Source organism: Penicillium manginii (genome assembly GCF_028828005.1).
Source record: "Penicillium manginii strain IBT 31320 chromosome Unknown utg000002l:1.0-5564898.0:1.0-5567710.0, whole genome shotgun sequence".
NCBI classification, from domain to species: domain Eukaryota; kingdom Fungi; phylum Ascomycota; class Eurotiomycetes; order Eurotiales; family Aspergillaceae; genus Penicillium; species Penicillium manginii.
This window is the reverse complement of record NW_026643103.1, coordinates 4211967-4239747: the sequence shown is the minus strand read 5'-3', so window position 1 is coordinate 4239747 and position 27781 is coordinate 4211967. Positions and strand designations below refer to the sequence as shown.

Here is a 27781-nt window from a genome sequence, read left to right as displayed (position 1 = left end):
AATTTTGTAATATCTCAAGTTTGACGGCCAGGGGAGTTTGCGAATCCCCAGCAACGCCAGGGTAATGAATGATTCGACAATGACACCAATCACCATGCGTGCTGCCGTCTGAGTTTTTTATTTTCAAAAAAAGAGAAGGAAAAAAAAAAGAAATATATAAATAATGCTGTCTGACTAGTTTGCGCCAGTCAGAAACGAGGATTATCGAAGGGAAAATAAAGGCGAACGGGTGGAATGGAGGAGGGGAGAGGGCAAAGAGCCAAATCCACCGCGAATCACTTCCTGTCTAGGAGAAGTGCTGGTCGGGAATGCAATCGCATCAGATCAGCGGAGCGTGGGCTGACGCCATTTCCCAGTAGAGAGGAGGAGAAATCTCGGATGATCTCACCAGTCTCTATCCAGTCTTGACGGGAAGGATTAGGGTAAGCCATGAGGGGGTGGCTTTCGTCCACAATGCGACTGGGTCTCACCTCGGAGCAGAAGAAGAAAGAAGTCTAGACTGGTCAGGATCGAAATTGCCGGCATCCTATGGACGGGCAGAGACACCAATAGTTGCTTCTTCGGCGGTTCCCACTGAGAATCTCTTTGACCGCGTTGTGCGAGCCTGTGAGGGAACACAAGCGCATTAGCAGAGGGTTAGGGTGAGTGGATGCTCAGGTTCGAGTCAGGTACCGATCGGCATGATCTCTCAACGGCAGCGCACGCCCATTTCTGGAGGTACTCGGACAAGGATGGTTCGAATGCACCTCGTCCGGACCGCGCTCTGTCGATCGAGTGGAGACCGAAGGATGAACCTAGCCTTACTAGCTATTCAGTGATGGGCTGTCTGCCATGACATAATGCGGCAGTAGGAGCTGCCTTTTTGGAGAAAGTCTACTTGGAGAAGATCAAAGGCTAGCCAGCTATCCTGGTCATGGTCCAAAATCATGACCTACTGTAGATGCAGGCGCGGTGCCTGGGGGAGAGCTACTACTGCAATGCAATGCAACGAGACCATGAGAAGGGATCGGTGTCAGAACAGTCACCTGATAGACCACAGGTAAGATGTAACTAATGTGTATAGAGTACAGTAGAGTACAGGAATGTACATACCTTCAAGTGGGTTGTACTCCCGTATACCACCGGACAGAAAGCATTTGGTGGGGAGCCCTAGGGTATCGTCTCGGGTATCGGGGGTACTTACATGTACTAGGGCTTGTTAGCGAATTCAACTTGGTCTGCAGGAGTCCATCCTGCCGATCTCCCACCTGCGGACGGACCAGATCGTGCCCCCGAGGCCTGGGCTATCGAGATCGGCGATTTGTGGGCGTTGCTCCACTTGGTCTCCGCGAGACTCCGCTGCGGTTCCCTTGTGATGCGAGGAACTTGTTCAATCATCCTATCTGTATCTATGGTAAATCGTTTAGAAACTATGTATACTGCATTACTTGTGAGCATGGCTGAACTGAAGTGGAGCTGATCAGATAATTTACACATAACCCCCGGTCTCACCACGACAAAAATCCTTCTCAATACGATCGCTAAATCGCTAACAGAACCGACTTTTCACCGCTTGTTTCCCCTCTTCTTCAACCATGGATTCGAAGGAACCGGCTTCTATGCTAGACCCTCTTGTATGTATGTTTGTGGATTATTGTTTACTTCAACTATAAAATACTCCATACACAAACCCATGGATTCATTTCGTACGAAATGGGTCTGTTCGCTCGTCCATTTTACCCTTTTTTGCACAGATCGCAACATGTCAATCCCGTCGTGCGCAGATCCTTCAGCAGCAGATAAAAAAAAGGAAAACAGAGGCCGGAAAGAGGCGTGTAAAGCTCGAGCCCAGTACTTTTGACAGGTCGATCCAAATTTTGGTAGCGAGTCAAAGCTGGGCAGAAAAAGCAGGGACACACACAGCAGCGGTACAACGTGCGAAGGGCCTGACAGATCCAATTTCGATGTTCCTTCTCTCCTCTCTCCACTTCATCCCCTCTTTTCTACACAAAAGTGACCCTATCGGATCCCAACATTCTCTCATCGGAATTCTCAGCCATTAGCCCCTAGTCCCTCTCTAAGCTATGACGGGTATACGCATGCCTCCGAATATGGAGCTTCCCACAATTTTTCTAAATCTTTGAAGTGATCTATCTCCTGAATAATTTAGCACCGGTCAGTGCACCGGGTCGAAGTGGCCCCCCCTCCGCTCCTTTTACCTTCCCATCCGCGATGTACGTACGCATGCACACCATAATTGCCTTCGAGCCGCTGTCTGAGAAGGGGAGCTTTGACCGGTCTCCAATCCCTCAACCGACTGCGTCTCGACCCTTCTGAACCAAGTCGGGATTTGCTGCATCGGTAGATCGACCAAAGGGATGAGGGCCATCGCCCCGTCTAGACTTACTATACTATTCCGAGAGTAGTCTCGGAGGCTTGCTGACAGGGGCCCCTTACTCGGTAGCCTCGTCGAAATCACATCAAGCCAGCCCCAGGTTGGAGGCCCAGCAAGTTCGGTGGCGAGTCAAGATATGTAAATAGAAGTCCATGCAACCTACTTTCCCTTCTCGGGATTATTAGGCTTTACCTAGGTAGCAAGGATCGCTTGGATGACCAGAGCTCCATGGAACACCTGCCAGTGGGCAGGCGCAGGGCTAGAAAAGGAGGGTCACGGACAATGGCTTTTTCTCGCGAGGGCTGGATGAGATGAGATGAAATGCCAATCACTCCGTACTCCGTACTCCGTATAGGAAGCTCCTTTTACTCGCTCGGGAATAGTGCACTTCAAGCTCGGACATCCACCCAATGGATATGTACCGAATCGCCGGCATCAGAATTGGCAATGGCATTGGTATCAGAATCATGAATCCGAATTAGCAAACTCGGTACTTCTGACCCTCGTATGCGCATGCGTGTAGTGCCTGATTTATGCGTCCCAGCTGGGGCCGATAAGAATATCGGCCTGTCCTGGTGCAAGCGGGGGTTCGCTAGTATATACCGGGTTGGCTATTGGCTCTCTAGCAGCACTTCAATGCATGCCGTATGTCGGGGGAGTCGCCGACGATGCAGTGTGGCTTGTCATTCTTTACTCATGATTGCAGGATCGATATTAAAGAGGCGGGAGAAGAGAAAATTTGGGCAGCAAAAGCAAATATCAACTATTCCATCTGTCGCTCTACTGTAGCAAGGACGGGGCACCACTGGCTGCTTCACTGCCTTGGAAGATGAAGTTGGGGGGTTAATGGTGGGTGGGTGTCAAAAAGCCTGTGCCGTAGAGTATGCAACAGTGGCCTGTTTCGCCATAAAGACCTTGATCTAGAACATTTATATTGGGGTTCTCTTTTGTTTCTATTGAAATGATTGTTGCTCATGATGGCGGTAAGGACAAAGAAATCCTCGACAATGACGAAAAAAGAATGGGTAGTCATAACAATATGGACCGGTCGCTCCAAAGGTCGTACATAGTGAGCCGGAAACAAAGCATAAAATGGAGAAGAAAAGAAAAACATGACTCAATCAATCAAACCTGACACCTTACCGAGACCATTGCAAATGAGGTTGCCCTTGATACTTCGACCCCTCCCTGTTGCCTCTGCGGCCGACTCAATACTCATTGGGCCCTCCACCAACCAGGCGTGGACCCTAGCAAAAGAAAAGAAAATGCTGGCCAGGGTCACGCCTCAAACCCCTGGCAGAAACCACGGGTTAGGAACGAACATCGCAATAAGCAAGCATTGTATGCGCGGCCCGTCCGGGCTTGCTGCTCACAGCCCGAAGTTCAATCTCCCTTCCCCTCCACGAGCCCTGCGAGATCTCGCCACCCCATTCGATGAGCTTTGTTGTCCGTGCGACAACAACTCGTGCCGTCCAACTGCGCTTGCCTTCCGTGGCGTTTGGCGGGGATCTGTGGCCCAGAAGCCCCGTGCCTGTCAGCATCCCAGGGGTAGTAGCATCCGAACCCCAGGCCGCTGGCCACATTCCCAGCGCAATTTGAATCTGCTCGCTCGGAACGCAGCCTGTTACGGGCAAGGAGGTCGGTATGGATGTTTACCGCTTCACAATCGACACTATAGATGTGGTCAGTTTGAGATCGGAGATTGTTATGTGCATCGGGGTCGGTGTTTGGTACCAATGTCCTCATCAGCAAGCTCGTGGGCGAGACCAACTCGCTGCGGCTGGTGCTTGACAGATCGGCCATACACAATGGCGTGTTTGAACTGATCTTTGATAGTGCGGTGAATGGCGTTACACTGCGGAATGTTAGCATGGTGCTTTCATCGTATAATGGGCATTGTGGTTTTCTTACGAAATCCTCCACAGTGCAGCCGGTGGCCCGAAGCACGACAGGGGCCGTGTAGTCGGGAGCCTTGCCCTTGGGCTTGGTATAGATTCGCTTCAAGCTGAGCTTTTCCCACATCATTGCCAGCAACTCGTCAATGTTCCAGCCGTGCTCCGAACTGATGGGAACGGCGTTGGGAATACGGTATAGAAGATCCAACTCCTCAATGGAGATGGCGTCGATCTTGTTCAAAGCGTACACGACGGGGATATAGCTTCTGCTCTTGGCCTCGAGAACATCGATCAGATCGTCGATTGTGGCATCGCAACGAATGGCAATATCGGCGGAAGAGATCTTGTACTCGTTCATGACGGCTTTGATTTCCTGTTTCTGTGTGAGCCCAACACATTCTGAAACAGTGTTGTGGTGATGATATGCTTACCTCCTGACTGATGTTGGTCAAAGGCTGGGTGCTGGTGATAGCGATACCACCCTTGTCCTTCTTCTTGAAGTTGATGTTGGGAGGCGACTTGTTGATACGAATACCGAATCCCTCCAATTCGTTCTCGATGACGCGCTTATCAACCAGAGGCTTGTTCACATCAAGAACGATGAAGATCAGATGGCATGTCTTGGCCACAGCAATGACCTGACGACCACGACCCTTACCGTCCTTAGCACCCTGAATAATACCGGGAAGATCCAGAATTTGAATCTTGGCACCGTTGTACATGACTTGACCGGGAACAGTCGTGAGTGTTGTGAACTCGTATGCGGCAGCTGGGAAGCAATGTCAGTCATGTCAGTCCAAAGTATATTCCTCTACTTCGAGTCCTTTCACCTACCTTCAGAGTGTTGTCCAGTAAGCTTGCTCATGAGGGTACTCTTTCCGACGGAGGGGAAACCAATGAAACCACTGCATAAATGAATTAGCATATCGTTATATTTCGTAGTGGTAGATTGCAGACCCAACTTACACACTTGCAACACCAGTACGCGCAACATCGAAACCGGCTGAAGAATATCTATATTAGCCATGGGGTTCAAAAATGCAAGACATCCACAGAGGAAAGCACTCACCACCACCGCCACCACCACCTCCTCCAGTCGGAGTCAACAGCTCACGCTTGAGCTTTGCGAGCTTAGCCTTCAGTTGTCCTTCACAAGTTGTCAGTCGAGTCCGTCGAAGAATGTAGATGGGTTTCAAGAGTATGTCGTACCCAAATGGAAGGAGGTGTTCTTGTTCTTTTGGGTCTTGGCCATCTCGGACTCAATGTCCTTGATCTATAGCATGGAAATAATCATTAGCGACCGCTCATCCCTCGACAGCCCTGATTTCAAGGGTTCGGCAAAGACCTCGCACTAACCTTGTCGATTGTGGTCGCCATGTTTGCGGTTGGAAAACACTATAAACGTCGGGGAAAAGGGTGTATGGGACCAATTCGAGGTCAGATATGGGCAGGGAAATCTCTCGTCTTGAGCTTCCCTGAAAGTTTCGAGCAGGCGCCTTTTTTGTTGCGATGATGAATTTGCGGAGACCGCAATCTTTGAATTGTGGCACTCAAAAAGTCTTAGTCATGGCGGGGTGTGGGCCTCAGGCAGATTTTTAGCCATTATGTCATATACTGCCTGAAGTTTCAGGCATATATACCACGTGAATGTCGTGATCACAACATCTGATGCCTCAGGCTGAAATCCCTGAAATCCCAATGGGGTTGGAAGGCACCTTCACAACAAACCATCCATTCTACATGTTGTTTACTCATATCATCAATGAATGGAGATGCGAAGTAGTGTGAAAGACTCTCCACCGTTCAATTTTATTTGCTATCCATGCGACCACATCAAATCGTTCTTCCTTTCAGCCCGATATCGTACTTATAGCCGCCTCCGATTCCAATTTGACTCCGATAACGACATCATTCCATCTTAATCGACCGGCTCGATTGATCGGACATCCTTCAGATTGAATCTGAGGTTCCTGGTTCATTACCTTCATTATATTGATATGCCGTATCTCGATACACCTGTCGATTCACCGACGGTCTCTGACCTAGACTCAAATGCTTTTGAGAAGCTTGTGCGAGACCTTAGTGCCGTCTTAGGGCCGAGCTCAGGTCTGGATTCGGACGATGTTGACCCGATGGTGATACAGAAACTGATGGAGAAATATATTTCCAATGAATCAGAATGGGGTTCATTCGCTCTTGGGGACGCGAGCAGAGCGTATACGCGAAACCTCATAGATGAGGGAAATGGCAAGAGCAATCTGGTAAGTGAATATACTGACGTTCGATACCTTCAAGCTGCTTGAGTCTACTGATGTTTGAAATGCTAACATTGACTGCCAGCTCATTCTGGTCTGGACCCCCGGGAAGGGAAGTGCGATTCACGATCATGCTAATGCACACTGCGTGATGAAGGTATATTCCACTCAGACAATGACTATGAAATTGCATATCTGATCTTCTACTACCTCACAGATCCTGAAAGGCAAACTCCAAGAGACGCTTTATTCTTGGCCTGATGAGGCAAAAATCGGACGGGGGAGACGTCTCCGCTCCACGTAACCAAACAGACTACCTATCATGAAAATCAAGTCACCTACATGTCCGACAAAGTAATTCACCCGAATATTCCAGAATTCATTCCATGATACTTATATCTTCTTAAAAGCTCGGTCTCCACCGCGTCTACAACCCCGACCCAGGCAATGTTGCTATCTCTCTACATCGTCAGCCCTTGTCGACCCTACATCACTCCTGTTGTAAATGCTGACAATCGACAGTTTACACACCACCCAGTGCTTCGATCCACGGTTGCGGTCTCTATGATGAGAAAACCGGAAGGTCAAATCACATCAAGATGTCCAACTTTTACTCTATTCGCGGCAAACGCCCGAGCGAAGTTGCAAATCAATAAACAAGGACAACCTCCGACTCACCGATTAAGCCTCCTCGCATTTGCTCACGCCTTTCATTTGAATGCAAATCCTGCTGTTTTGTGCATCTAAGTCTTACGTGATACCCGATTCTGTCCCGATCTTCTGCTCCGATCGTATTTCTGGGGACAGCTGGTCATTGGCAGCCAAGAGCCGGCACAAAGTGTTTCCTTTTTAGCCTCAAGTCTTTAGCGCAATAGACAGTTACCTTTTTTTCTCCCCTTATGCCGCTTAGTAGTAACGCTACTTTGGTCCCGCCCAAGGAATGAATTGAAGCGAGCTTTACCTACCGTGAATACCAGTTGTAGACCTCCCTGTGATGCCCAGGGGCGCCACTGCAAACTGTACATAATCGATTTAAGCTATAATTTCTATAAGATTTTTAGCTATATTTACTACTTCACCAGAGAAATATTTGCTAACTATCCTGCGTTGATGCTGACACAAATAAGGTCTCATTTGCCAGACGTTACAAAGTTCGTCGCCTTTCAGAACGGCCTAGATTCCAGTACTCGCTCCAGGTTGTACAAATATCCCAAAATTTCGTATATTTATCTCAATTTTATTCAAACCGTTCGGACACTTCCAAGGTTGCAAGGTACAGCGACAGTATTGAAAGTAGTGCAAAAACTTGAGATTCTGACAAATAGTATGATATTTGATGTGATGGAGGTACATAATTAGTGAGATACAACGCCATATCAACCTTAAAACCAGTGATCTTCAATTCAAATTACATTTGATACCTGATATCTCTTGACGTATTATGTCCTTTAGGTACCGTTTAGGAGCTCCAGTTCCGAGTCCAGTAGCTCTCTAGCAAACGCTTCAAAGTCAAGGTTTTCTTCAAGCGAGTGCGCATCAATCCCAAAATCCGTGGTGCGATTTTGTCTAACCTCAAGGTCTGAGTTTTCATTCTCTGGGCTTAGACGATCTCTTCCAGCACCTAGGCTTGAGTCATGCAAAAACGAGAGGGTCTGTAAAAGGGCATTGAGAAAACCTCGACATCGGGATATGACGAGATTGCCGTTATCCAAGTAGACAAGCACCCTTTTCGAAATTTCCAGGGAACGCCATATACTCTGCTGTTCATCGACATTCAAGGCGTTGGCGAACTGGGGTTTCTGTAATATCAAAATGGCGGCCACGAGCATCAGCGAGGCCTGAAATGCTGTAAAATTGATTAAGTTATAAGTTGTTCCCGAAAATTGTTTCCCAGCCACATGGAAAGCCATACCGTAATAACACGTTATCCACCATGCTCCTAAGAGAACCTTTTCATCGCGGCCTTCTCTGACAACCACTTGAGCGAGAACGACGCATTGTTCACACGTCGTCACGCAGGACTTCAAAAAGTGTATTCCTGCATTTTGCAAAAGGAGAGAATCACTGTCTGCATTAAAGCTTCCTGGCTGGGATTCTAGAAAGCATGATATGATAGGTCTTTGGACCAGAATTTTGGCACCATAGTAGCGAAAGGTCAACATGGTCTTAAATCGTTGAGCAAGCAGTGTTGAAGGTTGGTTTTGACCTTGGGCTAGTGAGGGATCTGGGCGTAGCTCCATGGGGATGGATTGAAGCCATTCGGATAGAGCTTGTGAACTGCGAAAACAAAGCTCCAGAGACTGAGAGACAGTACGATTATCCTTGAGACTTTGGTTGTTCTCAAACAGCCAGCCAAGGATGTCATAAGTGAGTCGCGATAGGGTTCTTTGATGGTTAGTAAAAGGAAAAGCCATGAGATGGATGAACCGACATTATAGAGGAAAAAAAGGATGAAGATAGATCGGTTTTTGCGGCGCTGTAACTTCTGGAGGGATATATTTCACTGATGTCTTGTGGCATATCCAAATTCGCGAGAGACTTGGTGATGAGAGGGGGGCGACCGAGAGTAACGCTAAGCATACTACACACATGGCATGTTAGTTGGCCAGAAGTCTTGTGGGGAGGGTCACATACGCATCGTTGACAACACACCAATGCCAAGTTCGTTTTCGCATTTCTCTGTCAAGCAAGGGTAGTCTGGCAGATGACTCAATTGTATGAAAACCTACTTGCATGGAAGCTTTTACTGCAAGACTGTGAAATGTCCACGCTTGAGAAGATCGTGGGAGACTTTGAAGGTGGCATGTCGTGAGACAAAGCATTTGCACTATAACCGAGGTCAGAAAGCTTCAGTCGCCGTTGACGCTCATCTATGTGCTTTTTACCTATTTCTAGATTCGCCTCAAAGAGCAAGCTCGGCATTGCAAATGCCAGTGCAATTTGAAACAAGCTTTCGGTTCTTTTCTCAATTTGACCGGAAGGCGAGTTAGCTGTTCTCGTATTATTCGCATGACAGATAATCATGATCAATAGTGCAAGCCATGATCGACGCGCAGTTTTGAATTGACCTTTACGGTGCTCTGAGTATGCTGCAAAAAATGTCTCTTGATCAATGCAAGGGAAAAGTGACCCCACCGTAGCAAAATATTGTTTCAGAGCTGCTATTATCTCTGTGTGTGGCGGTAATAGAGATATCGGTGAGTCTAATTTGGAAGCAATTGATGAAGGGACGTTCAGCATATCCTGAGACACCCGATTTTGACCTCGCGTTGCCTGGGCGGGGAATGAGCCAGTAGCTGGAATTTGTCTGTTCTCAGTAGAAAGAATTCCTGGATGGTCTCTGTAGGAAGCAAGAGCAGGTGAAATTCGTTGGATCAATGCTAAATTGGAAGAGAGTCCTATCATGTTGATTAGAGATCGAAAGCATGTGATTTAGATACTGTCTAAACTTCTCACCATGGAATGTAGATGTATCTACACTCTCTGATAGTGCAATAGATCCCATTCCATCCACATTGTCATGGTCTCCGGTCTCGAGCCGAGAAATCTGGGCTGCGTCATTTTTCGTGGGCTCGCTGTGTAGCGGCGTATCGCCAATTTGAGGAGCGTCAGTAAAGGCCTGGAGTTTTCCTTCCAATGCTTCTATTCTCAACAACAAATCTGAAACTGTTCTTTGTGAATGTCAATAGATAATTTCACACAGTTTGACTGGGATCAGCATTATTTGTCGGGCTCAACCTACTGTTCCCCAACACTCTGGATCCCCGGTTGTTCATATATGCACTTCGTCCCTATCTCCAAGCATCGCTGGCAACTAGGATGCTGCCCATCGCACTGATTCGGCGTGTCAGACTGAAATATTGAAGAATAGGAACACACATACCCTTGATTTGCGAGTCCTACACGTCTGACATGCGATGGAGATGCGTACCCGTTTTCTTGTCGGGGTATCCTCTTCCATTGCCAACGAAATACCAGGATAATTTAAAAATGCCGTACAATAGATTGTGTAGGCCGGTCATGAATTTCAAACCCCTGATGTTTTTGGAGCACTTAAAGATTGTGGAGACGAGGAAAGAAAGAAAGGTAGTGGTTCTAGCGCGGCTCACAAACAACCATTTCAGATCTCGTGACTTGCTAGTAAAAGTTATGGAACGTCGCCAACGGAACCGACCCGGATATCCGGAAAAAGGCGAACATCCGCTTACTAGTAGTTGTCACGGCCAACATTTTTGACCTTGTTCATTACTACCGATTTCAAGTTGCTGAAGAATTCAACCTGCTTCATGCAATGAGGAGCAATTAAAAAATCGAGATCCGGTTACTGCTTTTGATTCACAACAAGGCTACCCTATCACAATTGAGCAATTACTACTAGTAGTAAGTTTATATGCAGTGTCTAACTAAAATGCTGACTTTCCACCTGCCAGCATCATTCATACCCCACTTGCATATTTCGCACCAAAAGTGGATAATTCCATGAAAGGGTATGAAGGTCAAGGCTATCGAGCCAAGTCACTTGCGTCCACCCAATTTCCATGCAAGCCCGCCCGCAACCGCAATGGCAATTTCACCTCCGCAACGAGCTCCCATGCCCTAGCATCCAAAATGACCAGATCGCTCGACATCGTCTCGTATCTATTTACCAAGGCCATGACGTAGCCATCGCCCTCGTCTGCCGCTTTCGATCGGGGAATAAACACTGGCTCTTGAACCATAGACTGGGCTCCAACAAAGTACTTCTTCATCTCACCAGTACCGAGGTCGAGTTGTCCCAGCGCATTAAAAAGCGGATAGCCGCCGCCCATGACAGCTCCAATGGCCGCAAAGTTCGTCTCTAGACTGTGATCCATAACGTTCATAAAACAATATTTATGTCTCATCATGGCGAAGCGATCATCAATCCGCGGGAACTCGACATCTTCCTTTGCAATTATCAAAGGCTCCGGCAGGTCCATATTATCAGAGCGCGGGTCGAATACGACTCGACTCAACTGGCTGCAGAGATCAGTCGGAGCAGGAGCATTGCCGTTCTTGTCTGGCCACCAAAAGAAGACGTTCTTTTCGCTCATTGGGAGATCCATGGTAATCTGACCATCCTCATTCTCGTAGGCATTGGCGGTATGACCTGGAAATGCATTCCGTGACCGGAACCACTGGTTTACACTATCTCAGTGGTTGAATCTTTTGGCGCTCATACGATTGTAAGACTTACCTTGACATCGCCTGACTTCGGGCCATGGCGTGGAAGAACTCCAAAGTAGCAGGGAATCGTGGGGTCCCATTGCCAGTGCTCACCCCCGGCTTTCATACGCTCTAGTGAGCAGGTTTGGGGGATCAGTGGGAAGATTACCTGCGTCAATTTGTGAGTTTTTGAAAAAGGAAGATTCCATTGAACAAGAAACGAAAGATGTACACCTACATAATTCTTCGTCACGGCAAAATCATGGATCATGGCCACTACTGGTGCCACCAACCAGACATTTTCTCTTATCTTGCCATTCCTGCCAAAGGTGTAGTAGTTCACATCAGGAGTGCCGTCTCCTTTCGCTTCATATCCGAAACAAACCATTTCGCCTGTTTCCGGGTCGAATTTAGGGTGCGCAGTGAATGTGGCACTCTCGAGTTGACCCTCGAAATCCCAAAGCCCAAGTGTCTCTAGTGTGTCAGGATCCATGGCATATGGCAATCCATCCTCTTTACAAGCCAAAAGCTTGCCATTGAAATGGAGAATGTTGGTATTGGCGGTCGTTCGAGTCTTAAGATCGGCAATATCGGTATATTTGTTTCGGTATTTGCCTACATTTCGACCGTAAACTTCTCATCGTGGATTTAGGTTATCCTACCCATTTTGAGCACAGGCTGACTTACCAACTAGAGCTCTATTTGCCTCACGTTCTCGTTCAAACTTTTCCGTTCGGACGAATCTCTGCTTGAAGTCAACTTGTCCATCGTGGATTCGGAATGCGCTGACACAGCCATCGCCGTTGAACCACTAATAACTGAAATTAGACCCATGCGACCGATATCGCCCGATCATTTAGACACACCACATCGTTCTCAATAAACGGAGGAAATTGGGGGTCGGGCATCACTCGATAAAATGTTCCATTGATTTCTGGAGGAATAGAACCATGAACCTCCACGTTTTGAACTTCTCCTTCGAATCGACATGGCTTCATAAATCCACTGAATTGAGGTAAGTCGGGATAGCGGTTTCTAACATAATTCTGGCGAAAATGGACCGCCATAACGAATGTTTTGATTAACAAGGACTGGCAGTAGTGGAGATGTTCCAGTAAAAACTAGATTTGCTTTGTAGAGTTTCTGTATTTATTCCCCTTTGACGGATGCTATCCCCGCCAGGCGAGTCCCAGGTGCTTCCCCGCTCCGGGAGTATCCCCGACGGGATGAGCGAATGCCGTTCTTGAAAGGAACTCGGTCCCCAGATACACTTGAACAGTAGACTTACAAAATATTGTAATTAAAGCTTTTTCTTCAATGGAAGTTCCCCGAATTCCATCAATACCATTCTTCATTTTGCTTGATTGAAACTTATCCTTTGATCTTACACTCGGATCATTACCCTCCGCATCACATTTCTGAGATACTCTACTCGCAGAATATTTCCAACGCAATGCATTTTCCCGTTCTCCCCCCTGGTATTGATGACAGCTCTTTCCAGAAAATCCTGATGGAATTGCGTGACATTGTTGGCGCCGATGACCTTTCATCCGATGCCACATCCGGCGCATTAGAGGGCCCTGACCAAAAGACAATCTACGGGGATCCATACTCATTGCTCCCAAGCAATGATAACCAACCGAGCGGTGCAGTGCGACCCATTTTAGCAAACGAAAGAAACGCTTCGATCAGCCAAGAAGTACGTGAGCACCGTCGACGTCGGCCCAGATGATATTCCCCACTGCAGTCTCCCAACTCTCAATCCATTGAAACTGCTCTCATATCGCGGGGTTGAGGGTGGCCACACCTGCTTTTCACCCGTCTTCCCTCCATCCGGCCAAGAGCTCTATTCCTGGTATCTGGGAGCTAAGAAGGAGACTATAGACGCCCAGCTTGACTTTTTTGCAGACTTCCATGTATACGGGCGCTACGTTATCGGGATTGCGTTGGTGGTTTTTACGCCTGGGGAAGCGGCTCGGTGTGATCGGTTGTATCGGTCGCTTCTGGATGATACCGCGCAACAGGGTTTCACGGAGTATCGGACTCATGTTGATTATATGGATGCTGTTGCAGGTCATTTTACCTTTAATGATGGGGCTTTTCATTAATGTTTGCAAGGGCTTAAGGATCATTTTGATCCTAATGGTGTACTGTCGCCTGGAAAGTCTGGAATCTGGAACTCATAAGGTAAGCCGCTCTTGCAGGTTGAGTGATGGGTGGTTTTTGGTATCAACTGCGTATACCTTCACGCGCTCAGTGATTGAAGTTCGTCATTTTTAGGTCCACTATCTATAATAATCATGGGGCATCTCCGGATGCCTCCTCTGCAGCGGTGCCAATCCAATTGTAGTTTACCTGACCGTCACACGACGCGGAGATTGGAGTATTCTACTACAAATACAGTGAAGAGAAAGTAAGTAATAATAGCAATGCAATTGATCAACCAGTAATCAATCCGATAGGCTATTCGCTAGGACCGAGCAAATGCAAGTAAATGTATAGTCTATGTACAAGTAGGTAGTTCGTGTAATACATTCAAACAAATCGTGAAGATGGGACAATAGCACATCGTAGCCCGGCCAGCGGCACTTAGGTATCAGTGTTGGCACAGGTGAAGCTGGAGCTGCTGGTATCACTGTGGATGGCAGTACCCGAAGCGTACAGACCGAGCACGCAAAGAGCCAGACCGAAGCCGACGATGGCAACGTTCAACACGAAAAGAGCGATCTTCTTGGGGCCCGCGAACCACTGGCCCTGGTTCAAGTGCAGCCAGTAAACACCACTGAGACCGTAGCTGAACCAGGAAGCGAACAGTGCGGAGATGAGCGAGTTCAAGTTGCTGAAGACGGGGATGGCCTCGGCGATGATCCAGGCGACGACCCAGCACGAAACGCCGAGTGCGAGCCACAGACCGATGGACTTCCAGCTGCGCTGGTGGATCAGGTCGGACTTGGAGCAGAGGCGGAAGTAGATGTACTTCAGGCCAATGTGGCCGTTGACAACACCGGCACCGACGATGGTGGGGATGGCGACACCGTAGGCAACCTTCTTCATGACGGGTCCGGCGGAGGTCAGAGCGGGAGAGGAAACATCAGTACCAACGAAGTAGTAAATGACGACACCGGCAGTGAGGTAGAGGCAGATTTCGAAGCCCTGGAGCATGAAGAGGGACTTCTTAAAGTCGCTGGGGGTCTCCATCTCGGCAATGAGGCCGAAGAAGGCGACGTGGGCACAGTAAGCGAAGACGATGTTCGAGACGGCTTGGAATGCAGTGTATAGGTTTGTCTCGACGGTGGCGTCAATGACACGGGTAGGAGCGGCTTCGACGCCGACGGAGATCATGGTGATCATGACGGCACTGAAGATGGAGAGGAAGGCTGTTAGGATATTAGTTAGTATGATTGAGATAGACTGAGGGATTGTATCACCCGTGTGATGCGGGTATACTCACAAGCAAAAGAGATCCAGGTCATGCCCTTCATGGTACGGGGGATCGACAGAACAAGCGAGATGAGCATGCCGATGAGACTGAAGACGATCGAGCAAGTGCCATGCTCAGTGATGGTGTTCATCATGACACGGAAGGTTAAGATGTGACTTCCCATGACGAAGATGCAGAACAGGAACTGGCCGAGACCGAAGAGCTCACGGCCAAATCTGCCCAGCAGGATCTCACCAGCGTCACCCAAGTTCTGAATGTGAGGGTAACGCTCGCGCATCAGACCAATATTGTAACCAGTGTAGGTAGCGAGCAGACCGAGTCCCACGATCAGGATCACACCGGGGACCATGCCCAGAGTTGAGACGGCGGAGGGCAGAGACAGAACACCGAGCGAGACGGACTCGCAAATCATGAGCAGACCACATTGCCACCAGGTCAAGGTCTTGTACTTGATCTCGGCGTACTCCTCGTTACCGAAGGCGTCCGAGACCTCTCCATGCTCGGGCTTCAGATTGTTCTCTTCGTCAAAGACTGGGTTGGGCTTGTTCTCGCCATTGCCAATCTTGTCATTCTCGTAGGCCGGGGGTTGAGGAGTGACAGTATCCATTGTGAATAGTTACTATCTGGTGGTGGAAAAGGTGGAGGTTGGGGGGGAGGAAGAGTGAAGGAAGTGCAGTTGGCGAAGTAGAGGTACTAGTAGATATGTCCCACGAACGCACAGCGATGCACAGCCCACACGAGTAGAGAAGAGATAGGAAGGGGAAAAGATGGGGAAGCAAGCAATTAATAAGAGAAATGGATATTGAGTTTTGGAGAGACCCCAGGTCTCCGCGCCCCCAAGATGAGCATTGGGATTCTATTTCGCCTCCACAGATGGGAGGCAAGACACGAGAAGACCCAGAGGGACCCAGAGGGACTCCGGACCCATGGAAGACCCGCCGAAGATTCTACAGTGTAAGTGTCATTGGTTGAATGGGAGGTTTAGTTCTGTCATTCGGCCCGACATTCGGACGGTCGACCAATCATCGTGCCGGGAATTCACGAGATTCTCCGCATCGTGACTAATTTGGAGCCTGGATGGAAATCCCAATGTAACGCCCCCCGTAAGATCTGGCCACAGATGATCGTACCATGAGGGGAAAGCCCTCGGATCGCTACTTTATTTGATTTTCTGGGGATTCTGGAGTTCATGGGGCAAGTAATATCATCTAGAGTGTAGTATATGAGTAGTTGAATAGTACTCCGTTGATAGAATGTTGTACTTCGGGACCGAGTTGCCGAAGATCTGTATAGTTCGGGTCGTGGCTGGGCAGAATTTTTCTCATTTCTTTTGGTGGACCGGTCGGGACACGCGGCTACCAACCTTCTTCTGCACGGCTTGAAACGAGACAGCCAAGACGGTAGTAATTTATTCCGTTCTGGGCAGGGCATGGCAGGGCAGTTGTTGTTTTGCTGCTGCTGCTGCTGCTGCTGGGCATGGGCCAACTCTAGCCCTTGCTCTCCCCCTTCTGAGGTGTTTCAAACTCCTTCTCTCAGCTTATTCTCAGCCCCTACCCCGACCATGAACGCCAAATTATTAATATGCTTTCTTAGCAGCCTATATCTACCCCAATCAACCTGCAGTCGGGCAAAGCTGGGGTATCCGCCGTTGTCCGCCTGGGGTAGATCGTCAGTTCCCTGCATAATATTTACTCCGTACCACCTGCAGACATCTTTTCTATGATATTGAATATCCTCCTCGTAAACAACAGCCACCCCTTAACATGGCTGCCTATGAACCCATCCAGCTCGGGAGTAATCCGAGTCCCCCCAGAGTACGGAGTAATCTCTCTTCCTTCACTCACCGGATATCCGATTTTAGGTTTGTTTTAGTCGGTCTTAGTGCCCGATAGTTAGCCGGGGCGCAGATAAGCATTTCTGTTTGTTGAATTTGTTGGTTTTTCTTCCGAGTCCGCCCCAGTTCTGCTTTCTCATAGGCTGACCAGTGTCGGGTAGACACACTCTAAATAGGCAGGTCGGTTTTTGCACCATTAGTGTACACCGAAGTCAATTCGCCTATCCACCATCATGACCCACTTCGCTATTTACTAGTACCTTAAGGTAGTTCTACAGATTATTCTACGCGAGAGACCCTACGAATATCGATAATTCCAACTTCAATCATCATACCAGTAAAAGCAAAGCGTTGCTAAAATGAGATTATGCAGTTCATGCGTTGACATGCCAATTAAACACAACCGAATCAAATCAAATGAAGCCAAGGGATATGAGCTCATGAAAATGACGAAGGAGAAATAACAAAAAAGGCGATGCATAGATGCACGTCAATTTTCAAGGCCCAATGCAAATGCAATATACAAAAGTGAGCTGGCAAGGCAAATTGAGAATTCGCAGCATAGATGAACAAAATTGTTTCTCCGAGATCAAGAAAGGGGATCAAATCAGATAGACACACAGACAGAGGAATAGAGGGTAAGAAAGGAGGAAGCGGAGAGATTATCACGACCCTTCCTCAGCATCAGACCCCTGCCCACCACTAAAAAGTTCCGGAAACCCCAACCCCACGGACTGCCTCCGACGAAGCTCTTCGAGACGAGCTAGGGGATTCTGTAGAGCGCCACAATAAGTATGTTGCGTTGAGGAGTTGAGAAAACGCATCAACCGTGACACCCACCCAGTCCTCCTGATCCGGCACACCCTCAGCAGCAGGGAGCAGGGATGTCCCCGCGGAGGTAGAATCGCCTTCATTGCCTACGGACCACCGACGCTCGACTGGTGCGGGCGTGACAGGTAGACTGGGCCGCTCCACTTCGGTTGGGAAGTCTGTTAGTCGGAAGCTTGGTCGGCGGTGGTCGGCGGCAGTGGCTGATTGGTTGTCAGGGCTTGTTTGTGCGCCGTCGCTGGTGAGGACTTGGGTCTTTGGTTTCCGGGCCGCTTGGATTGATTCAATGTAGCGCTGGATCGAGGGGTCTTCATCCCAGGCGTTGGAGCGGGAGTAGCTATCCCATGACTCGGCTGAGGGTTCGAATGGGATCCGGGTTGGGGTTGTGTCGATCGCCGCGAGGGCTTGATTGGGATATGTAGGTTCTGGGGTTGATGGTTGTTCGGGAGATGCAGCAGGAGGAGGAGATTGTTCATCTGCGAAGACGCGGGTTGGTCTGGCGGCATGGCTTTCCCAGGGAAAAATCTGAGATATCTTTTGCGGGGCGGGTTTTGTGGCGGGGACTTGGTAGTACATGTTTTTGGGGGCTTCAGGGTACGATGGGGGTGGTTGGAAGAGCTTTGTGTCTTCGGACATGGTGTAGGTCTTTTGTTGCAGGCTGATTCCTTCGGGTTTGGTGTTCAATGGCGGTGGCTCACTAAGGCGAATTAGCATGCTGTCAGAGCAAGTGGATAAATGGGGAGTCTTACCGTTCGGCATCCCATTCTGCCTTTGGTGCTTCGAATTTGGGGGATTCGGGCTCGGGCGATGGGGGTCGGTGGAAGATTTCCGTAGCCGGTGGTGGTGGTACCGGCCGTGGATGGTGGATATGGCTTGTATCATGGGACGGTTCATGGTGCTCATGATGTTCATGATGCTCGTGGTGCTCCTGGTGTACCGGCTGGTTTTCAAGGTGAGGTTCGATATGATTAATAGGTGCCGGTGGGTTAGGCTGCGGGGGAACATAAGTCGAAACATGTTCTTCGCCGCGGACGTATTGTGGTACTATGCTCAACACCGGTCTCTCTGCTGGCGGAGCTGCTTGTTGTGGTGCATCGTGGTCGTGCGACTCCCGAGCAGAGTGTTGCTGCCACAATGATTGCTCGTTTGAGGTTTCCGGCGATATGAGAGTTGGCATAATATCATCCGAGTGGCCATGACCACCAGAACCAGGACCATGACTATTACTGTGATCATGATGGACCTGCCGAGGCTCCGGCCAAATTTGAATTGCATCACTCGGGGCTGTATTCGACAATCGCTGTATGACGACTGGTCCTTGCGAAATTTGGGATGGCTGCTGAGTAGACAACTTTTCATGAATTAGCTTCATTAACTGCACGCTTGATGGAAGCACTTACAGTTTGGGGATGGTAGTGTCTGTCATAGATAGCCCACCACTTGTTGAGCAGCTGATTATACGGCGACTCCATCGGGACCACATGCCTAGGCATATTCCACGGCTTTCGCGATCCGATAAAATGAATCAGGCTGATGGTACTTTGGAAATGCTTGTACGCAGGGATATACTGGTAGTTTGCGCTGGGGGTGCAGTTGTATGTGAAGCTTAGTCTATACCAGTCACGGAAATGCATATTCAACAGACCCTGATCGGCTCCATCGAAGCTGATGCCCCGCTCCGCGAGAGCCTTCAGAGCGTAATAGTCCTGCATATTGGGCCGGAGAGACATCAAGCCACTGTTGAAGCAATCCGGCCAGCCTACGTCCGGGGCGGCAGCGAAATCTACCTCCAACGTGAGCAGTTCGTCGGGGGCGCGCAGGGCCACGACATCGCAGTCGATGTATACGACTCGGTCAAATTGGGTTAAGCGCCACAGTTCGATTTTCGTGAAGGTGGCGATGAGATCTGGTCGGTCCATCAGCCACAGGTTGGCGGGCCGGCCATTGAGGAAAGAATGCACCGCGATCAGCTCATCGTAGACGGTCTTTTTAAACCGGAGGTTAGTATGGGAGAGTGTGTCGTTGCGAAAGACATCGTCATTCGCTCCTGGGCTAGATGAGACATACCCTTAATTCATCAATTGTTTCCTGTCGGAGGGTCGCCGGTGTGAACAGGGCCACCAATTTCGCTCTTGTTCCATTGTCGCGCAAGGAATGCGCCAGGACCATCGCCCCTAGAACGGAAATAGATCAGAAATGCACCGCCGCTGCCGCTGCCGCCACGCGGGGATCAGCCCATTGCTTACCAGGCAGGTAATTGTCGCTTAGCAGAAGCTATTCAGTAGATGACGACGTTAGCTTGGCTCCGTGAGCGCGACGCGATTTTCTAATCAGAAAGGCGGGGTTGGTGGTGGCTTACTGTGCAGTAGACGGCATTCTGTTCGGAAGCCATTGCGCGAGTGGAGACCAACCCGGCGCAAAGGGAAGACAACCAGAAAAGAAAGGAGAGGAGAGAGAACAGGGGATTCTCCTCCAGCCCAACAGTGATGAAAGCTCAAATGACCGACTTGAGAAGGGGTAGGAAAAAAGACCAGGAGCCAGGAACCAGGAACAAGCAACGCGGGTCTATATTTAACCCCGGCGATGTCAGTTCGGGCTGGTGGAGAACTGGTCGAGCAGCTGTGGTACCTGGACGAAAACGACCTCAGTGCATCGTGCGAGGCGAGATGGTTGGCGGTGCAATTAGGAAGGGGGCGAAAGGGGGAAGGGATAGAGAGATGGAGAGATAGAGAGATGTGGATGATAGAAATTGATGAGAAGGGGGGAAGAAGAAAGTGAAAGTGAAAGTACGTGAGAGGGGAAGCTCGTGCGTTGAGGTCGAGGGGAAATTTGGGGGAAACCTTAGGAAGTGGCTAAGCGGGAGAATCCACTCGGATGATCCGCGGTGGGGAGAGCATTGACGGCAGTATACATACAGTAGCGTATACACAGTGCATACATTAGCTAGTAGAATATTCTTGCATCTCAAATATCTGTCTCTTCTCTTCAATTTACATGAAACCCGACCGGAAGGCCAGACGCCTCCCTAACCCCCCCCCCCTCGGCCGGCAATAATAAGCTCCGCGCAAAAATCAAACCATTGAAATCCCTCAAATACGCGATGTTCATCCGGTGTTCAATTCATTGGAAAATTTGCCATGGTCCCCATAATGATCGCTGTTAATCGCAGTCCTTAGCGACGCACAGTGATCGCAGCATCCGGGTACGAAGCCTGCACCGCAGCCTCAACCTCCCCCTTTTCACCTCCAACCGCCCACTGAATGGCCGCTTCTAGAGCCGCGCGACTCTCCATTTCAATTGGGGTCCAGTGGCCCGACCGTGGCAGCATCACTACCTGGCTATCCTTCACTAGGTAGTCCCCAATGCCATCCAGACAGATATGCGGGTCGAGCGCGATATCCTTCTGGCCCCAAATGATAGTCGAGGGGGCCTTGAGAACCCCCGGAATACCTTCGTCGAAAATACCCGTTCCACTGCTTGTCCGACGGAGCCCCTCATCGCCTGCAATTCCGTGCAGCCCGGCGATTGTCTCCAGGGACTTGTGCCAACGCGCAGACGCAGCACCTTGGCGGTAGTAGCTGGCCATGTCAAAGATTTTGGAAAAGTCCTGGCTATAATCAATTTCCTCGGGGAAGCTATCACCATTTGCATTTTGTATCTTCGACTCCGCCAGTGAGGGACCCATCGTGATAGCCATGGCGTCGGCCTTGTCCTCAGGGGTGGGCTTGTGACTTCCGTAAGAGCTGCGGTGAATGGCTACCATCAAAGAGCTGTTTCCTCCGGTCAAGAAATGTCGGACTGCTGCAGGTGGCAGCTGCATGGCAAATATATAACCGGATAGGCCAGCCTGGCGGATGACAGGGCCGAGAGTACGGAATGCCTGCAGCACTGGTGTGCGAGAGGAGAGAGGAGAGTTGAGTGCGGTGTTGAACATCTTCTTCGCCGAGGTTAACAGCCGACCGATGTTGGATTCGACTAACTTGACCTAAATCCTGTGTTAGCTATTGCTTCAAAAAATGGCCCCCAGCATCCTTTTCTTCCCTCGTCTTTGTCACGTACCAAGGGCGCATTGCTCAGAATCCACCGGTCAGCGAGTGCCGGAGCTTCAGCTGCCAGTCGCATCGAGAGAACACATCCCCAGTCATGGGCAACAACGATAGTTCGCTTCTTCTTAGACTCGGAGTCATCATCCACGCCATATTTAGTTCGAAGAGTAAGTATAAGCTCTGTCAATGCCTCGAGAACATTCGTCGCGGAGTATTTCTCCAGTCGCCCCGAGCCTCCAAATCCAGGGAGATCTATAACGACGAGATTCGCCGACTCTTGTAGATCAGCAGAGCTGGCAATGTATCGCCAGATAGCCCAACTGTCGGGCCAGCCGTGAATGAGAATGACCAAGGGTTTCTCCGGGTTCAATGCCGCAGCAGATCCAGGGGCTGCATTGCTCATGAAGTGAATTTTGAGCCCACTGGTAAGAGTGGTGAAGTGGTGGGAAAGACCAGAGTACTCCTTTGTCAGGTTCCACATGCGATCACGCGCTACATAGATCAGGCGTCAGTTGTCATTCTGAAGGTCCGCCTTGAGACCACGAGACCAGAACTCGGGGGTGTTGAAGAGAGTCACGACTGTTTCCTATCTCAAAGACATACCGATCTGAAGCTCGAGAGATTCCTTTTCAGTTCTCTTTCTGAACCAGATACCCTTTTTCATAGCGATGACCGCATAGAGTAGCATAGAGAAGACGCCATATGCAAAGACAGCGACCGAGGCCACCACTTTACCTAGGGTGACTGCCATGGTGATCAAATTCAGACCTTAGAATCAGATCTCGGAGTAGAGTAGAGCATTGACAAAGGAAGAAGACAAGTGGGGAGATGAATTTAAGAGCGCGTCCACGTTATCCAACGATGCGCGCATAACTTGAAGGTCTCAGGGTGCGCCTGCCGCTTGTGGTGGGGCCGCGTTTGGTGGAATATGCTCGACTCCGTTTGGCTACAGATCCTCCTACAACGGCCACACAGCCACGGGACCTCGGTTGGTCGGTGTGAACTTCTTCCGATGTTCTCTCTCTCCCCCTTTCTCTCCCTGAGATATACGAACACAACAGATTGATGATGTGAATATTAGCCGAATTGTGTGTCTATGGTTTCTGAAAAATCAACCCTCAATTTCTTCAGATAACTACATATGCTGAAATTACCCAGAACAGGCATGGTTTATTTCATGAATGACAAATGATCATGTTCTAAAGTAACTTGGAACATTGAAAAACTTGCTTAGATGGACTCTTGCAAAAACACTGAATACCACTAATCGAAAATAGACGCCTTCATTGAGTTGGGTTGGATATAGTCTGAGGCGTTCCGGAAGCTGGTGAAACCCCATCGGATCTGGGCTGCCATGCCAATATCAACATCAAGACCCTTCGCAAAGGCCCAGGCGAGGCCAGTATCATGCTGAAATGCTCAGCCAACCAGCACTACATCCACATCATTTTCTTGGAGAATCCTCTCAGCAATATCGCCGTGTTTGATCATTCCGACGGCAGCAACCAAGAGACGATCACCCACAGCCTTTTTAACCTTCGCAGCAAAAGGTACCTGGAATGCAGGACCGGAAGTGATTTTCTGCGCAGAGTGAACACCACCGCTACTGATATCGATGAGATCAACAGCGCCTTGATCTGCCTAAGCAACTGCAAGGGCAACAGTATCATCAGACTTCCATCCCTCTTCGTCCGGGCGACTAGTCTCAAGCCAGTCAGTACCCGAGACGCGGAGAAAGACCGGCATATGAGGTCCAACAGTCTCACGCGTAAGCCGAGAAACTTCGAGAACAAGCCGGTTACGATTCTCGAAGCTACCACCGTAGATATCCTGTCGCTTATTTTTGAGGATGCGCTCAGGAATGATGAGAGTAGGTAACCATGTGCGGCGTAAATCTCAATGAAATCGACACCCGCACTAAGACCTCTCTTAAAAGCAGCAACCCAAGCATCCTTCAACTCTTGGATGTCTTGAAGAGTCATCTCCTTAGGCACGATTTCATTATCCGAGAAAGGGATCGCGCTAGGACCTTTGACATTCTCAGTCCAGCCACCAACAGTATTGGTCGTAACCCCTCCTCCAACCCACGGAGGGAGAGTAGAAGCCTTACGTCCGGCATGGCTGAGCTGAAGTCCAATCTTCTGACTCCGGCTATGAGCAAAGTCGACAACCTGTTTCAGAGGTATGACTTGAGAGTCTTTCCATAGTCCCAGGCATCCCGGCGTGATACAACCTTCGGGCAAGACACCAGTTGCTTCGATAATCATCAGCCCGGGGCCTCGCTGCGCGATTCCGCCATAGTGTGCTTGATGCCATGGGGTGATATACCCGTCATCGGCACTATAATGGCACATGGGTGCTAGGCCGACACGGTTGTGGAATGTAGTCCCACGGACGCTCAACGGCTTGAACAGTTTTGGAATGGGTTTGCCGCTTGTTCGGGGGTCTCGCGCCGTGCCAGCTGGTGGACTCTGAGCTGGGTGTAGAATGGGACGCCCTGTGCGGGCTTGATTGGAATATCGGGCCAGTTGGTTATCGTGACTTCAGCACAAGATTCCCAGGTATGGCGGGTGGTGGAAGGTGGTAGGGATCGGAATAAGGCCACTAATAGTATAGAAGTAGTTATACTAGTAGTGAAAGGTACTAGTAAGATCTTGAACAAATTGTTGAATGGATTGATACCTCCATTGACATGGGTACTTGATCCAATTTATAGCTACATCCGAGTCACCGCACTGGAATAATTATCAAAGGCCCCGTAAAGTTTTATCACGCTATCTGGTACTGGTATACTCCCATTTTTTCCCGGTCGTTGTAATCTCTGTAAACCATGTGGGTGGATGTCTCCGACGACATCATGATTCAGCTGTAATCGGATAGTTTGTGTAGACCCACCGAAATTAGTGAGTATTTTAGGGCGTAAAATGTCGGGATTCACGGACGAACTAGATTTTTCGTTTCCAACCTTGATGAAAATTTCCCGCCACACAGCCACATTGGGAGGAGGGCGAATTTAGTACTTGTTTCTCGCCTGGTATTTTTTCAGAGGCCCAATCTGAGCTCGAGATGATGACATGTTGCCGGATTGAATTTCGTATCCTAATCTAAACTACGACTTCTTCGGGGTACAAGCTATTGGAGCCATTTTCTGAGATTTCAAAGTACGATGAATGAATCCATGGATGAAATAGTATCATTCTCCAGTTCTGACATAAATTTATCTATCTCTTCAGGTAGAAGTAAAAAGGCCCAGCGTCACCCAGGGCTTTTCCCTTCATCACCCCAGCCACTAAAGTGTCACACGTAGCGAAAATGATCGAAGATTGGACGATCATAATATATCATTGCTGCCGAAGAGGTTCCTCCATATATCATTTCCCGTAGCTGATCCATATAGTTTTCTTGGTTCTCTAGAACTTGAAGCATCTCACATGCCGGAGGACAAAACTTACGTTAGCGAACCCCCATTTCCCCCAATTCATCCGCCGGCCTCCCTGATCAATGATGACAGGATCAACATCTTCGATTGCTTTGAATGATTTGCCGATCCACTTGATCTCTCTAAGCTGTCCAGTGACGGGATGGCCCGTGTCAAAAAAGCCTCCATTCCATTCTCCCAACATGTCGCTAGGTAGATTTGGGGGCAATTGTCTGAAGAGACTGTCGATTTTACTCGCTTCGACCTTTCCTCCGAGCTGAATGATAGAAAGGTATTCCTCTTGGGGACTGATTTCGTGAGCTTCAGTTAAATAACCAGTAGAGTGACACTTACGACATGTTTGTGGATCCTTAAATGTTTTGATCGCGCTTGAGATAGGTTTTAAGGTTGCCAGCAGGATAGAAATTTATCAGTTAATGCACAATGTATCTTTTCCATTACTCTGGTCATATTTGTATAACGAATCCCTGGCCTGTCAGCGCCACCTGGGCACATTTGTCATTTATCCCAGGAAGTCTCCGATTTCTCCACACTAGCGATGGGATTCCGATCCATGGTCCATCCGATTTTGTCAGAACTCTAACCATATGCCGACTAAAAGGCCCACTACAGCAATTCTTTTGGGGCCGTCTATGTTCTCTTGATTAGACTGGTGTTCTCCTAGTAGCGGTAATAGCACTCGTTCCTAAAACTTTTCATCCAATATACGGTATGTTCAAGCTCGACTACCAGCCAAACAATGCCAATTTGCTAACTCTGCGGGTAGTCTTCTTAAGCACAAAGCGCGACAAAAGCGCGCAGAAACTGGGGACAAACGATGGAAAGGTCTGATGGATGAACATGACCAAACTATGATACCAGCCATTGGTCGCTCCATTTATCGACCAATCCAACTTCTCACGCTTGAGCCAATGTGTCTGAGTCTCTGTATAATCTCTGCGACACTTCTCAGTGTTCTATATCTTTTCTTTGGGGCTTTTCAACTTGTTTTCAGAATTAGTTATGGATTTACACTATGGCAGCGGGGATATAGCTTTCTCGGGCTACTGGTCGGCATGATTCTAGCTATTTCAACTGACCCATTCTGGAGACGGAACTATGCCAGACTAGAGAACCAACATTTACAATCTACGCCCAATGCCGAATACAAACCCGAATGGCGACTTCCCCCAGGGGAGTAATTTGAAAATACTACCAGTATGAGTAGTAGTACCACGGCCTTCATGTTTACCCTGACGCCCATCCATCGCAGCAATTTTCGGTGCTCCATTCCAAGGTTGGTGACGATCGGACTATTTATCTTCGCGTGAACAATCTACCCACACACTCACTGGATGAATCCCATCATCGGCAGTGCTATATTTGGTACTGGGTACGTAATATTGACCAAGTAAGGTTTATATAGCCCCGAGTGACCAATTCAAAGACGATTTTGGTGTATTCAGGCATCTTCACGTTCCTGGTGGATGCATACCCTTCCTACGCGGCTAGTGCCTTGGCGGCTAACAGCTTCGCCCGATCTGCGTTCGGAGGCGTTTTCCCACTATTTGAGGTCCAAAGTAATTATTTACTTCAAGTTTCTCGTGTTTCTCCGATGCTTTTCCATTCGACAGATTTGCTTCAGTGTACAATTGACTAGGCTATCATTGGGCTACTAGTCTACTTGCACGTCTCACTTTAATGATGCTTCCTTTTCCGCGAGTTCCCTTCAAGCCGCCCCCATAATTGGTCATCAATTCACTGAATAATTTTCGAAAGGTATATCTTTTACATATATGGACCAGAACTTCGGCAGAAGAGCAGATTTACAAAGGCTAGATAGTCCTTGAGACCACTCAATTTCATCTCTTTTCGATCCATGTATCTTGGGCTACCCTAAGGTAGTCATACTTGAGTGGGGTTTGCGATGAAACAGCGCTCATGAGAGGAGATGCCAGTGTCAGGCGGCTCGTCTTGTTTGAAGTTTGTTTGAGAGATTATGTAGTTTGAACCGAAGCGCGTGTCTGCAACTTGAAAATTCTAGAGCATCTCTAACAGATGAAGACACGTACCTGGGTTTTGGCCCCTGTTTCGCCCCCATCTCACCCCTATCCGTTTCGAGCCGACCAATGTTACAGTGGAGAAGCGCGAGAACTAACTCCCTCAAGGCGGGATCTTCTTTCCGAACTGGTCAGTAGGAATAACAAACTCCTGTCAATTCTGCCGATCACTGATCCAGGTATAGGAAGGATGTTTCAGATTGTTGACTACATTATGGTCTCTGATTGGTCCGATTACTCTGTTAGTCCAGAACAGTTCCATGATTTACCCTGCGCCACATGGCGGGTGGATCGGTGTCTCTGATCTCTAATGCCCTCGATTCAATTGTGTTCGTGAGTGTTCTGTTTTCCTTTTTGTATACGGAGTAGAGTCTCTTATAATTTTTCTATTAGTATTGCCATCACTAAACAGGGAGCGTCTCAAATGTTTCATACAACTAACTAG

General features: G+C 48.8%; 10 protein-coding genes across 10 annotated transcripts; 3 read left to right on the top strand and 7 right to left on the bottom strand.

Moving 5' to 3' along the window:
• Positions 1-3684: 3684 nt before the first annotated feature.
• On the bottom strand, positions 3685-5646 carry N7533_002870 (GTP-binding protein RBG1; the record flags this gene model as incomplete). Its single annotated transcript, XM_057099520.1, has 10 exons — positions 3685-3982; positions 4031-4046; positions 4109-4229; positions 4286-4642; positions 4701-5038; positions 5104-5174; positions 5236-5272; positions 5339-5416; positions 5479-5542; positions 5626-5646. The coding sequence occupies 10 exons, from the start codon at positions 5644-5646 to the stop codon at positions 3685-3687; spliced, it is 1401 nt and encodes a 466-aa protein (XP_056964656.1).
• Positions 5647-6266: 620 nt separating this feature from the next.
• Positions 6267-7180, top strand: N7533_002869 (putative cysteine dioxygenase Cdo1; the record flags this gene model as incomplete). The annotated part of the gene is made up of 4 exons (XM_057099519.1): positions 6267-6530; positions 6610-6681; positions 6935-6992; positions 7047-7180. 4 exons carry the CDS (start codon positions 6267-6269, stop codon positions 7178-7180), a joined length of 528 nt encoding a protein of 175 aa, XP_056964655.1.
• A 792-nt stretch (positions 7181-7972) lies between these two features.
• N7533_002868 (fungal specific transcription factor domain-containing protein) lies at positions 7973-9199 on the bottom strand (the record flags this gene model as incomplete). Its single annotated transcript, XM_057099518.1, has 2 exons — positions 7973-8909; positions 9159-9199. The coding sequence occupies 2 exons, from the start codon at positions 9197-9199 to the stop codon at positions 7973-7975; spliced, it is 978 nt and encodes a 325-aa protein (XP_056964654.1).
• A 1827-nt stretch (positions 9200-11026) lies between these two features.
• Positions 11027-12775, bottom strand: N7533_002867 (carotenoid oxygenase family protein; the record flags this gene model as incomplete). Its single annotated transcript, XM_057099517.1, has 4 exons — positions 11027-11614; positions 11740-12341; positions 12396-12519; positions 12575-12775. 4 exons carry the CDS (start codon positions 12773-12775, stop codon positions 11027-11029), a joined length of 1515 nt encoding a protein of 504 aa, XP_056964653.1.
• Positions 12776-13161: 386 nt separating this feature from the next.
• Positions 13162-13816, top strand: N7533_002866 (FAD-linked oxidase-like protein; the record flags this gene model as incomplete). Its single annotated transcript, XM_057099516.1, has 2 exons — positions 13162-13354; positions 13401-13816. The coding sequence occupies 2 exons, from the start codon at positions 13162-13164 to the stop codon at positions 13814-13816; spliced, it is 609 nt and encodes a 202-aa protein (XP_056964652.1).
• Positions 13817-14297: 481 nt separating this feature from the next.
• Positions 14298-15757, bottom strand: N7533_002865 (uncharacterized protein; the record flags this gene model as incomplete). The annotated part of the gene is made up of 2 exons (XM_057099515.1): positions 14298-15085; positions 15160-15757. 2 exons carry the CDS (start codon positions 15755-15757, stop codon positions 14298-14300), a joined length of 1386 nt encoding a protein of 461 aa, XP_056964651.1.
• Positions 15758-17686: 1929 nt separating this feature from the next.
• On the bottom strand, positions 17687-20204 carry N7533_002864 (uncharacterized protein; the record flags this gene model as incomplete). Its single annotated transcript, XM_057099514.1, has 6 exons — positions 17687-18509; positions 18562-19163; positions 19213-19797; positions 19880-19986; positions 20059-20086; positions 20172-20204. The coding sequence occupies 6 exons, from the start codon at positions 20202-20204 to the stop codon at positions 17687-17689; spliced, it is 2178 nt and encodes a 725-aa protein (XP_056964650.1).
• A 780-nt stretch (positions 20205-20984) lies between these two features.
• Positions 20985-22609, bottom strand: N7533_002863 (alpha/beta fold hydrolase; the record flags this gene model as incomplete). Its single annotated transcript, XM_057099513.1, has 3 exons — positions 20985-21797; positions 21872-22350; positions 22462-22609. 3 exons carry the CDS (start codon positions 22607-22609, stop codon positions 20985-20987), a joined length of 1440 nt encoding a protein of 479 aa, XP_056964649.1.
• A 512-nt stretch (positions 22610-23121) lies between these two features.
• On the bottom strand, positions 23122-25635 carry N7533_002862 (NADPH dehydrogenase afvA; the record flags this gene model as incomplete). The annotated part of the gene is made up of 5 exons (XM_057099512.1): positions 23122-23268; positions 23383-23499; positions 23580-24329; positions 25311-25584; positions 25631-25635. 5 exons carry the CDS (start codon positions 25633-25635, stop codon positions 23122-23124), a joined length of 1293 nt encoding a protein of 430 aa, XP_056964648.1.
• A 384-nt stretch (positions 25636-26019) lies between these two features.
• N7533_002861 (MFS general substrate transporter) lies at positions 26020-26936 on the top strand (the record flags this gene model as incomplete). Its single annotated transcript, XM_057099511.1, is given in 4 exon segments — positions 26020-26210; positions 26476-26494; positions 26508-26669; positions 26703-26936. Coding segments are annotated over 4 exon segments (606 nt in total), but the record flags the coding sequence as incomplete, so codon positions are not given.
• Positions 26937-27781: the final 845 nt, after the last annotated feature.